The following is a 12,060-nucleotide window of genomic DNA, read 5'->3' on the forward strand; positions in this document are numbered from 1 at the left end:
GATACATCCCAAAAGGCTGTTTCCCATTCGCGAACGGGCAGATTCTGAGAATCTGCCTGTTTACAAACGGGGAAAAGGCTTGATACATATGGCCCTTGATAGCCAATTACGCAAAATAGAGTACGTTTTTGTAGGCTATCCAATTTAGCAATCTGGGGCAAACTGGTTTGGGCTGCCAATTATATTTATTCTAGCCTTAAGTCTGATATCTCAAAAGAGCTCGGAGCTTGGACGTACAAGATATTGGCTTTAGTTTCAGGCAGGGCCGGACTGGCCCTAGTGGGCACCGGGCAATCTCCTGGTGGGCCGCACGTGTGGGGGGCGGTTTTGGGCCCCTGGGGGCCATTTTTGTTACAGGGCCTTTTTGCAGCTTAGCTGCAAAATCAGCCCTGTAACAAAATCGGTTGTAAACCGGCCTTGGCAAAGAGCTCGGCAGCTCCCCCAACCGCCGGGGGGGGCCGGGCGAGCACTTTGCCAGGGCCGGTTTTGATCCCAGTCAGGCCCTGGTTTCAGGGGGAAGAGGGCCATTTCCACAGACCAACTAGTTCATTCGATGCACAGTTTAGTGGAAGGGTGATGTCATGGAAGATTCCCTAGATTCTAACAGGGAGCTCAGGGGCAGATCTCTCTTGGGGTAATGTGAAAAATCTGCACAACAGCTGGGATAACTATCACTAAGTAGGGAGTCAATTTATAGTAGCCAAACCAGTCAAGAACACTGCCTAATGGCACCTTGATGGCAACTTTCATGGCAGAAAGCAGAAAATGACAGCCTCACCGAACAGCACCAAATGGACTTGTGTGTCAGATTTAGGTCTCAACTTCTCTCTCCAGCAGTGAAGAGGATGTTGCTTTGTATAACCAAGTCACATCGTAAACCGAGAAGCAATACGGTTTTACCAAAAAAAGGATTCTTCAGTCCAGCAAGAGACCATTGAAAACAAAAAAAACAGCGCATGAATGAACTCTGGTGACAGCTACTATAAAAGTGACACAGGGCTGAGGATAGGGTCTGGGGGTTACTGTCAATGGCCAGCGGCTGACTGTCTCTATTCACTTTTTAAGCTAGAGTGGACTCGAAGAAAAAGTAGTCACTGTGTTTATTTTAACTGTAGGGCGTACCTGGCCTTTCCTCTGTTCAACTTACTCGCTGTCATCCTGGCCTGTTGTATCCTTCTCAACTACCCTGATGTCATTATTTTCACTTTCCATCTCAGTTTACTTAACTGCATGTATGAAGGACACGTCACTCCATGCATTGCCCAGGTATGTGCGCTGTGTGCCGGAAGACATTAAAATCACATTTCATCTGTTTTCCGTCCTAATGGCCCATGGTTTCAGGCACCGCGGTTGTGCGCCTGAGATGCCCAGCTGAGACTAGTGCGCGCTGGAATGTTCTGTGTACATATTCTCCGTAACACAATTCTGTCGCCGTCTCGTGCCACTCGCACGTGGCTGTTGCGTCGTGAATCTCGCGGCTGGGCTGTGACGTCCTCAAGTCCTGTGAGAAGGCAGTTGGAGGTGAGCTCGGAGACCAGCGCAGCCGCCATCGTCTGCCTAGAGCTGAATTTTACTGGAAGAATAAAACTCATTAATTCATTTACTAACTTACTCGAGTTTTCATCGATTTTACAGAGACAAGGCGTCGCTTTGCTTCTTGTTGATTCGAAACAATGGTAAAGACGTTTTGAATAATAAATACTTAATTGACATCGAAGGAAAGAAGTATTAAGTGAAGAGACGATTAGCAATGATGATTTTAATGACGGTGATGGGTGTGTTCGGAGATTCAACGGGGGGAGTGCCGGGCTGGGCTCTGCCAGCAGAGTCAGGAGGGGCCCGGCCTCCACCACAGGCAGCGGTGGCACCCGAACCCCAGGCATGGCGATTGAAGGCTGCGCGTCTACAACAGGCCAGGTGCCAGGGCTACTGCACGTAATGACCGTAATGATGGTTATGGGTGCGCTCGGAACATCACAGAGAAGGTGCCGTGCTGGGCCCTGTCAACAGAGGCAGGAGGGGCCTGAGCTCGATCTACCATAGGCAGCGGTGGTATCCAGGCCCCAGGGACAGCGGTTTTTCATCTGTAGCAGGCAAGCAAGGCTAGCATGTGCCTAGGCTATTGCACGTGTTGTCCGTAATGATGGTGATAATGGCGACGGGTGTATTCGGGGCGCCACGGAGAAAGTGCTCTGCTGGGTCTCTCAGCAGAGGCAGGAGGGGCTCGAGCTCCGCTACAGGCAGAGGCCACAAGGAACAACAAGAGCAATGGAAGACAGACACAACCAGGATGATCGCAGCAGTGTGGAGAGAAAGCAAAGGGACTGACTTGAAGCAATTCTAATGCCAGGCACACTTGCATTCGCAAGCACATTAACAAACACCACGTATTTCTCCCGGGCTTTGCTATCATCAGACACAACACGAGGACATCCCAGGTTTCCTCAGGCAACGTGACAGCCATGCACGCTAATACCTGGTCTGATCGCAGGCTACTAGAATACCTGGCTATGTGAGTACTACGTATGTCCCCATTCAGACTGATGCCAGCCAGTGAGACGACAAGGGCAGACACATCTCAGGCTTACCCCAAGCACTGACAGTACTACATTAATGAGCCCCAGTCTGACACCAGGGGACCTGAGTTGAGTACCAATCACAAACCTCCCCTGACCTCCCACTTTCCCCACTTCCTGCATGCCCCCACTAACCTTTTCCCTTGATGTCTGCTCACTCTGCGTCTTTATTGTCACCCAAGAATCTTTGAGTACCTTCTGACATCCCTACCACTAAACATACGTCATTCACCTTCTGTCATCCTCTGCACTGGTTTCCTTATACACAATCTGCTGCACCCCTCTGCTCACATTTTTCTGGCTTCGGACCTACCTCACAAAGCCCCGCACTTCTCTCATCTTTTGCCCCTCTGGTCACCCTTGCTACTTCACTACCAATTTACGTACACACCACTGTGTGTCTACTCTACCCCTTCACTCATACTCTGTTCTCACCATGTCTGTGCCCCTCTATCCATCCTCTGCCTCTCCACTCATTTCATGCCCACACCCTGTGGCTTGTATTGTACTGTATTGTATAGAATTGCAGTATTTAAATAGTGCTTATTACCACTATATGGGGCACTGAAGCACTTGCCTACATGGGCAATAGGCAATGCCATGTGTGGTTGGAAGGGTGCTGTGTTTGTTTATTCTGTCCTGTTTGGGAAGTATTTCCATGTCATGTGCGATGACAACTGAGGTGTGGTTCTTGTGATATGTGATGCAGCACTTAGCAGTGTAATGGATGAACAGGTGTGAGAGACAGACTTGCAATTTGTGGTTTTTAGTAAGCTGGCAGCTTTGAAATGTTCTAATGATTGGTATTCCTAATGATCATATTCTACTTAGCCAGTTACTACACTGGGTTGATATTTTGTTTCAACTTTTTGGTACTGAGCACACAAGGTTGGGGAGATAAATGGTGGGACAATCTTCTAGGATGAACGTTGTTACTATTATTCCATGTCTGAATGTCATTGTGAACTGTAAAGAAGCGGTCATAGTGTGTAGCTAGTTGGGACCTACAGTGGTGGAGTAGAGTAGAGTCTTCTGATAGCCATCAACATCTGAATGCCTGTTCAGTTGTTGGTGTCTGGTTTACTGGCTGGAACAGTACTGAGTCATGGACTAGAACCAAAGCAGAAGTGCCTTATGTAAATGTAAGGGTATTAAGCTACAGTTGGCTGCTGATCCCTGAATGTTATGGTATCTGTGTAGGCCAGAAGAGTTATACATGAGTTGACATTACTATATGAAACTCAGGCTAACCATAGGCCAACCCTTCTAAGCGTATATGGATATAGAACGGTGTGTGCTGGCTGGGTTGTTCCATATGTGTGGGCTGTAAACAGTAAATTGTACTTGGAAGTGTGATTACCTTTCTGGGTTCAATCCAAGGGTTGGTGGATGATGTAGTTATCTTGAAAATACCTATTCCTTCAACTGTTTCAACTGCCTTCTAAAATATGTATACTTCCAAATGCTTCAAGTCTTAACTGGTATCGAGTGCCAGAGCTTAGCTGCTTGTAATGAGAAAGCAGTGCTTTCCATGAATTACTTATGGTAAGGTGGTATGATGATCTGTGTTGCAAGCCTGGAGCGCAGTATTCTGTTTTGTTTGTATTGCTTGAATTTAGCTTGTAGATATAGCAGTCCTTTTACTAGAAAGGATTTGTAGACCGTGCAGGATGCCCTAAATATTGCCCTTCTAGCTGTAGGCAGCCAGTGGAGTAATTGTAGGACTAGTCTTGTGTTCTCTTAAGGGTAAGGCAGTGAAGGAGTTTTATGGCAGCATTTTCGATACATTTTGTTTTGCGAATAGTGAATCTGGTGTGCGGAGGTAAAGTCTGTTGGCATAGTCAAGCTTGGAGATTATGAGTGCAACAGTAGCTTGTAGATTATATTGGTATCCAAGGTATGAGTAGATTTGACACAGTGTTTTAATTGTATAGAAGGCATTCTTTGTCGATGACATAGCAGGGACAGGTCTGATTCCATGGTTTCCTCTGAGTTTCTGATTTCTGTGGATGTTGTTTCAGGGACCTGGAGTTCCTTTGGCCATGTGGTGGTATGCTGGTATGTTTGCCATCGTTCACAAGTCGTGATCTCTGCCTTTCCTGTATTGAGCTTTATGTGTTTACTCATCAGTCATATGTTTATGAGGTGAAGGCAGTCATCAAGTTTTGAATTGTAGAGGTCGTCCAAGACATCCATTTTAGAATGATTTGTGTGCCATATGCATATTTATAACACGTGAGGTTTGGTAAGGGGCTAGTTAGATGTTGAATAATTGAGGTGACATGATCAGCCCATATGGGATGCCACAGAGTGTAAGGAGATAATGTGAAAGATAGTAGGAAGAACACTCTTTGTCTGTCTCTGAGGTAAGATCAACACTTTTATGAAAACGTTCACATATTCTGAGATGATGGAGTCTTTTTAGTAACAAATAATAGTGAACAGTGTCAAATGCAGCTGATAGATCCAGAAGCAGTAGGACTGCCACTCTGTTCTTGTCCACAGTGAGGTTTAGGTCATCCCAAATGAATATGATGGCTTTCTCTGTGCCTCTACCTGGTCTTAAGCCAGACTGTTAGTCTGGTGTCAAGTCGTTTTCTGCTGTAAATTTTGGAAGTTAGAAAAATACTGCTTTTTCAAATATTTTTTCTAAGTATGGGCTATTTGCTATAGGCCTGTAGTTTGTTGAGTCATATGTCTCAAGGGATTTCTTTGTGAGTGGTATTCTAATGTAGGAGATTTTCAGCTCTGGTGGGAATGAACGTAACTCCAGGAACCTAGCTTTTAGCAAACTTCCCGGCACAGGTTAGTGAGAATGATGTCTTTAACAATTTTTGGAGGTGGTAGGACTGAAGGTGATCCTGAACATCTGCTTGTGGTGATAATTGTGAGGAAATCTTTCTCTTAGATGGTATTGAAAGTATGTAGTGGTGGTGGAAGATTGCTTTCATCTCTTTCTATGGCAGTTGGGTCAAGTGTTGGGGTGGTGTTGTCTGTGTTCACCTCAGGGAGATTTTCATTATTTCTAATGTGTGAGATCAGTGCACCTTTGTTGCCTCTCACCTCATACTTTTTCCCTCCTCGCACCCTCTGCCTTGACATTTGCTGTGTCTCTGACCCTAAGTTAGTCCTCTGTCTCTTCAGGCACTCTATGCTTTGCCCCTTTGCTGCCTCTCTGCTCCTTATAGCATTACACATTGTTCTGTCTATCCTCTTCCATGCCTCTTTGCTGCTTCTCTACCCCCTCAGCATGCCCTACGTTGCTCAGCACACCCTTTACCTTGCCCTTTTGCTGCCTCTCTACCCTTACCATGTTCTTTGCCTTTGCCTGCCCCTTTTTGCTGCCTCTTTGCCCATCAGCTCATCTTCTGTCTCTCCGTGCAGCGTCCTTTGCTGCCTGTCTGACCTCAGCTCATCCTCTGTCTGACCCACTGCCTTGCCTCTCATCTCACCCTCTCCTTTGTCTTCCCAGGCAGCCATGGGCGCTGGTGACGGTGCTTGGAGGTGGCGCCTTCTCAACCACAGAAGACAAGAGGCAGTATGAAGTGAATGGGACCACCGGCCTGGCCATGGCAGCCAGGGAGTTTGAGACCTGTGAGGGGCTTCGGTTCACTGTCACTGCCTACAGTGGCTGGAGCAAAGGTGAGGGCTAGCATCAAATTTAGTCCCCTCATAATCGAGAATGTGCCCCTCACAGCTGTTGACACCTCATGAGCAGAACCAGGACCACACTCCATGAGGGAAGGTTGGGACCTTGACCTCAGGGGTCACTCATAAGGCAATGTCATGTTAGTTCCCTCTGAGGTTAGGAAGGACCTTCTTCGTTGAGACCCCTTGGAGGATTGTGCTAGTTCTATCCCATAACAATAGAATTGACAAATCCTAAGCATAGACCTGAATTTCATGTACACACATCTGATGCAAATTCAACTGTAAATCGCAGTGAGGTCACATGCATGTTTGAGTCATTATTCATGAGATCTGTGTGCGTGTATGCGCACTCACTTATGCGTGATGTCACACATGTCTCTGGGCATGCTCTGGTCCAATTCACAGGGATGGTTAGTAGACAGAACCTTCTCACATGTACCACCTCAAGGATTGGTGTGTCCCTAGGGTCTACATGCAGATAATTTGTACAGGACTATTGCATTGTGCAAATGCTTTCCTGCTGTGCGTGCCTGCCATCCATGTGCTTACAAGTAGGTTCAACGCACAGGTTAAGCCTCCTCAGTTCCTTCACACACTACTGTGATGTACAGTTCCATGAACAAATCCCATGTATAGGTTCTATACAAGACCCTTATTCACGGTGACCTTGCACAGACCCTTGAACTGAATCCTTGCACAAAGTCTAACCACCGACGCCATGCACAAGTACCATCCACACTTTTTATGCATAACTCGATACAAAACTCCTTAGCACAGGCCCCATGCAGAGTTCTTATGCAAAGCAGCCCTCCCATGCACACGTGTCCAATTTGTTTACTTGTCATCTGTTGCTAACCCAGTACTTCTTTTCAGGTGCCCCCCAAAGTGGATTTAAAGTGGAAGCCTCAGAAGGCATCGTCCTGAATCTAATGGATGACGTCACCAGCTGGTTACCTGGCACCAGAATAGTAATTTCCAGCACAGACTACTCCATGCACCAGGCTGAAGAATTCACTTTACTGCCCTGTCCAGAGTGTGGCAGTCACCAAGTCAAAATCAGCGGTACGGACCGTGACAGTCCTAACATAAATCACATCTTCTGCCTATATTTTTCCATGGGTCCTTTAGCTTTCTATCTGCTTTTCTTACTTCTCGCTATTTAATCTCAATTTCTCTATGAATAGTTTCAGAGCTTCCTTTCTGTTTTCTAGATTTCTCTCCATATCTCACTGTCTAGGGACGTCTTTCTTCTTCTTGTTTTCTATTTAGTATTTAGGGATGTCTCTCTAGGATCCTCGAAGGATGTCACTCTATCTCGGTTTCTTTTTTTGCGTGATCTCCCTGGGGATATTTAGTTCTCTCTCTCTCTCTCTCTCTCTCTCTCTCTCTCTCTCTCTCTCTCTCTCTCTCTCTCTCTCTTTCTTTCTCTCTCTCTCTCTCTTACCGTCTCTCTCTGTCTAGGGTATTCACTCTCTCTTCATGTATCTCAATGTCTCACTCAAATTATCGGCTCATATAAACAGATGCAACTGTTCTGTGTTTCTGAGTACTCACTTGAAACAGCTGGTGCTTTTAGAATATTGTCTTTGACGTAAACGTTGTTTTACATTAATGGTGTCGAAAACATTCTGATGACAAGAAGGACGAGTCCTTTAGAGAATCATCAAGGCATACTAGCACCACCTGGAAAAACTCATCTCTTTAATGCATGAAAACAGCAGCCAACAGCTGAAAGATAACCAATTAACGTTCCCAAACTGCGTTATATCCCTCTCTCTCTCTGTCTTTCTCTCTCTCTGTCTTTCTCTCTCTCTCTCTGTCTCCCTAGGTCTCCGGTTATATCATTCCATCCAATAGGTTTTTGTATTTACTCCTATGGCTCCATTCTATTTTCCTATTAGTGTCACCTTGCTCTGTCTGCATTCTTAGGAGATGGGGGCAATTAATTTATTTTTTTAAAATAATAAAGTGCTATCTCACTATAAGGCCCTTCAAAAGAGAATTGATGAAAATTTTGAAATTTGATGTGATGAGTTAGATAAAATAATACTTAATAAAGGAAATAGCTCCCAGATTTTGTTTTGCCATCTTTTCAGCCCGCGAACAGCGAATGCTCTTATTTTCAGTCAGTTACATCTAAATCAAGGGTGAATAGTCAACAATGTCTCTCTAGAAAGCAGTTCACTTCCTGGGGAGTATTTTGGACCTCTTTTATCCAAAACCTCACAGCGAGGCACGAGGTTTTCAATTAATAAAAGGCAACTGGTGAAGATGCCTTGTCAGAAGCTTAGCATCGTGCCCAGCAATGCAGCTGGAGCACGCGGATGTGACAGCATTGACTAAGTGATCTCTGCTCAGAAGAAAAATACTTTCACCATCAAAGAATTACAAGTCCACTGCGAAAACACTGCGGTAAGAAAATCTGGCTATTGTAATGCCCCTAAGGAGGATCCTCAGAGCCAGCTGTTCAACCCAGGCTCCCAAGGATATTCCTTCATCGAGTAGGTTGAATGAAGCTGATGGGTTATTGTAGGAGATCCATACCAAACACTCTTTCACCTCCAGCTATTCACTCACATTATCAATTATCACTAAAAGAGCACTTTCTGAAAACTTCATTACTGGTCATCCAGAATAAAACACCTATCTAGGTGCTTCTGCCAGGCAACCCCCCAAATGGCTACCGCTAGCTTTAATGGAAATGGTAACTTCACCCCTGGACCTATGGTTAGCTATATCCGTGCATAGAATTTTTTACATAAGAAATCTAGCAATCAAGTCTTACTCTAAATTACTCAACGGCGCAGCTCAGTAACAGAAGTTACAAAATTGAGTTTCAAGCAGGAGGGTCGAGAGCAGTCTGTGGGTGTGCCTGATGGCTATCCCTTCTTTGAGCCCCTGGGTTAATTTCTTCTGTCAGTGTCTTGAAGCAGACCAGTCTTTAAGCTCTGCACCTTTCTTATTTTCTTCCTGCTCTGTCTCTGGAATTGATTTCTGCGTTTTCCAATCTTATTTTTCTCTGAAGTTCGTCTGAATTTCAGCGTAACTATCTACTGACACAGTGGGTTTCTCTGCCAGACCTGTTAATAATGTGGAATTCACTGAATACTCTGAATACCTCTATGCCTTTGTTTTAGAGCTACGCTAATCATTCTTATTGCCAAACTTTCCTCCTGATACGGTTTTACTTTAGGGTTGTGGAACTGTTTATTTTTTCTCCGTTTCATTTTTTCTCAGACATTTTTCCACTTTGCTGACAGTTTTCATTTTGGTTTAAACTTAGAACGCACTCCTTTTCTGATTGGTTCTTTTCTAATTAACCACATTCCAGGGCTTGACAATCTCACGTGCACCTGGGTTTGTTAGAAGGACACAAGACCGCCTCATTAGGACTACTCCCATCACAGAAACAGACATGCCAATATACTGCCAAACAACAACTTCACAATAGTGCCAAGAGGCTAACTAGAGCACGCTGTACTCTACAAGAACTGTGTACAGTGCTTAATTTGAGCCGATGGAGTTTACGATCACTCATTTTTGGAGCCGGTGGGTTCCACCTGCACTTATTTTTACTTATCAGACATTCCCTGAGAGCATCAGATGGGAAAAGATAAACGGGAAAGAACAAGGAAGCGAAGACGCCAAAATCGTCAACAAGGGGGAAAGCAGGAGTATGCAAGAGTGATAAAAGTGAAGGGAGTGTCTGACAGTGGATTAGAGGCATGAGGTAGATTCTGTACTACGCAGCCTTGCCATTCGGCACAGGGACAATTAATAGCACTGGCCATTGTCTTTTGAGCAGTGCTCTACGCACCGGCACACATTATGTTACAAATTAAGCACTGTTGTGTAACACATTTTGTTAAGTAATGGAAGCTTATAAAAATCTAAGAAGTGTCACCTGGGTGCTTGATTCATGCAGAAATTGCCCAAAGGACCTCTAATACTCCCCAGGATTAGACCAAATCCAGGTTTTATCTTCCCAAAGAGAAACCGCATGAAGAAAATTCTGCACTGCTTGCATCCATTCCTTACCCTTTTTAGGTCTCGCCTGACCCAGCGCATGCGCTGGCCTGGCGAGACTTTTTGTGAGGGCTCAAAAAAGTGCTACCACTGTAGCCTGGAGCTACAGTGCATGTGCGCCGGCGCACGCCTCACTTTTGCGGCCGCACAGCCGTTTTGATGTTTGATCGCGAACGCGATCACTTTCACTTTCGAGGCCGCACGGCCGCTTTGATGTTCTCCGTGAGCCATTTTTTTCTCCAGTTTATTACTTCTATGTAGTAATGGTAGCATCTATGCGCCCCGCCATTACTACAGAGCAGTAATAAACAGAAACAAGCATTGGCATAGCCAATAGGTCTCGCTTTTGGGACCTTATAAGTATTTAGTTATGCAACTGTTGCATGGCTAAACACTTATAAAGTCCCAAAAGCGAGACCTATTGGCTATGCCAATGCTTTTTGCTGTTGTAACTGCAAAAAGAAGACTCCCAAACTAGGGATCTAGTGTGACTATAGAGGCCGCCTGAATCTGAACACATCTAGAGGAACACCCTTCTGTGAAACTGTTAGAAGGTGCCTTCTTTTCTGGTGTACCTCTGCAGTCCACTCAGATCTGAGGCAGGCAAGCTTCACATACCTTGAACATCTGGAGAGAGTAATCAGATGGCTTCAGCATGTGAGATTACAGTTGTTAAGGTTTCTCCTGCCTTGTCGTATGAGATTTAGCCACCCGCCTTCTTGTGTGTTTACCATGTGAGATAAGGGACTGCAAGAATAGGGGCTAAGGTTTAGGAGTATAGGATTAAGGACTAGGGATATAGGGTTACATGTTTGGTGTATAGTTTTAGGGTTTGTCAAATAGAGTTGTTGCTTGGGGTATAGCGTTACGGTTTAAGGATTTGGTGTTAAGGGTAAAGGTATAAGAGGTTAAAGGTATATGGGATACAGGATATTGATATGGACTTAGAGGTTTTAGCTTGAAGTTCTGGAGGAACTGCAAGCTGGCTTGCACAAGTGTGATTTGGTGTCCCATTCTCTAATGCAGGTGGTCACAGTCAGAGTGATACCTCTCATGTAGATTTGCTGCCACTCGAGTAGACTTTCTACTGCAGTCTTGTGCAACGCCTGGTGCCATAGGGCTGTTTTTACAGCGCTGCTCGCTCTACTCGAGCTAAAGTGCAGCGCGAGCTACATATTTTCTGCCTGTTAGAGGTACACTGCAGAATCTCTCAGAGTTTTTGTGTAACTACAAGTTATGCCCACCCTTAGTGCAATTAGAAGTGTTCTAGATGAATTTATGCTATTTCTCAATAAAAAAATATTTAACAAGGTAGAACTAGGCTTTACTATGTGCCATTAGGTGCATTCCACTTCCACATGGGTTTAGATTAAAGCCTTGGCCAGCCAACCTTCAAATGCCTTTAACATTTGGCTTCTATTTACTGTTGGGTGTTCCATGTCATTTCTTTCGGGTGAGAGTTAATCAGAAACACTGCTCTCTAAAAATGTTACATTAGCAATAGTACCCTGTTTTGAGGATCATTTCTTGAAGCCTCTCCTAAACCTGCTTTTTTGCACAGACTGTCCGGCATGGCGGGATTAGATTGGATTCTCGTACAAGGAGACTGTTTATTGATCCCTGTGAATGCAGGCCCACCTCGTTCTTTGGTTGAGGCAGTGTAAACAGATAGTAAGGAAGAAAACGTCTCTTCCTGGAACGTTTTTGTTAGAACCTTTGTTTTTCTGGTAAATTGTCATGTATTGTACACCTGTCCTCTACATTATGCATAACATGTTCTGGTATACAGGCTAATGTCAAAACCTGC

General features: G+C 44.9%; 2 protein-coding genes across 4 annotated transcripts in view; both read left to right on the forward strand.

Moving 5' to 3' along the window:
• Positions 1-12,060, forward strand: part of LOC146860776 (cell surface hyaluronidase-like) — a 665,184-nt gene that overhangs the window by 198,910 nt on the left and 454,214 nt on the right. For all 3 annotated transcript variants that reach the window (XR_014978861.1, XM_085644718.1, XM_085644719.1), the window contains exons 6-7: positions 6,049-6,218; positions 7,101-7,289. Coding sequence is in view for 2 of the 3 variants with exons in the window: in XM_085644718.1 (XP_085500844.1) it covers positions 6,049-6,218; positions 7,101-7,289 (359 nt within the window). In the remaining variant the exon portion in view is untranslated. The remainder of the gene's footprint in view (positions 1-6,048; positions 6,219-7,100; positions 7,290-12,060) is intronic.
• Positions 1-12,060, forward strand: part of CEMIP (cell migration inducing hyaluronidase 1) — a 908,751-nt gene that overhangs the window by 32,825 nt on the left and 863,866 nt on the right. The gene's annotated exons all lie outside the window — the stretch shown is intronic.

This window comes from Triturus cristatus, chromosome 3_1 (assembly GCF_964204655.1).
Source record: "Triturus cristatus chromosome 3_1, aTriCri1.1, whole genome shotgun sequence".
NCBI lineage: Eukaryota > Metazoa > Chordata > Amphibia > Caudata > Salamandridae > Triturus > Triturus cristatus.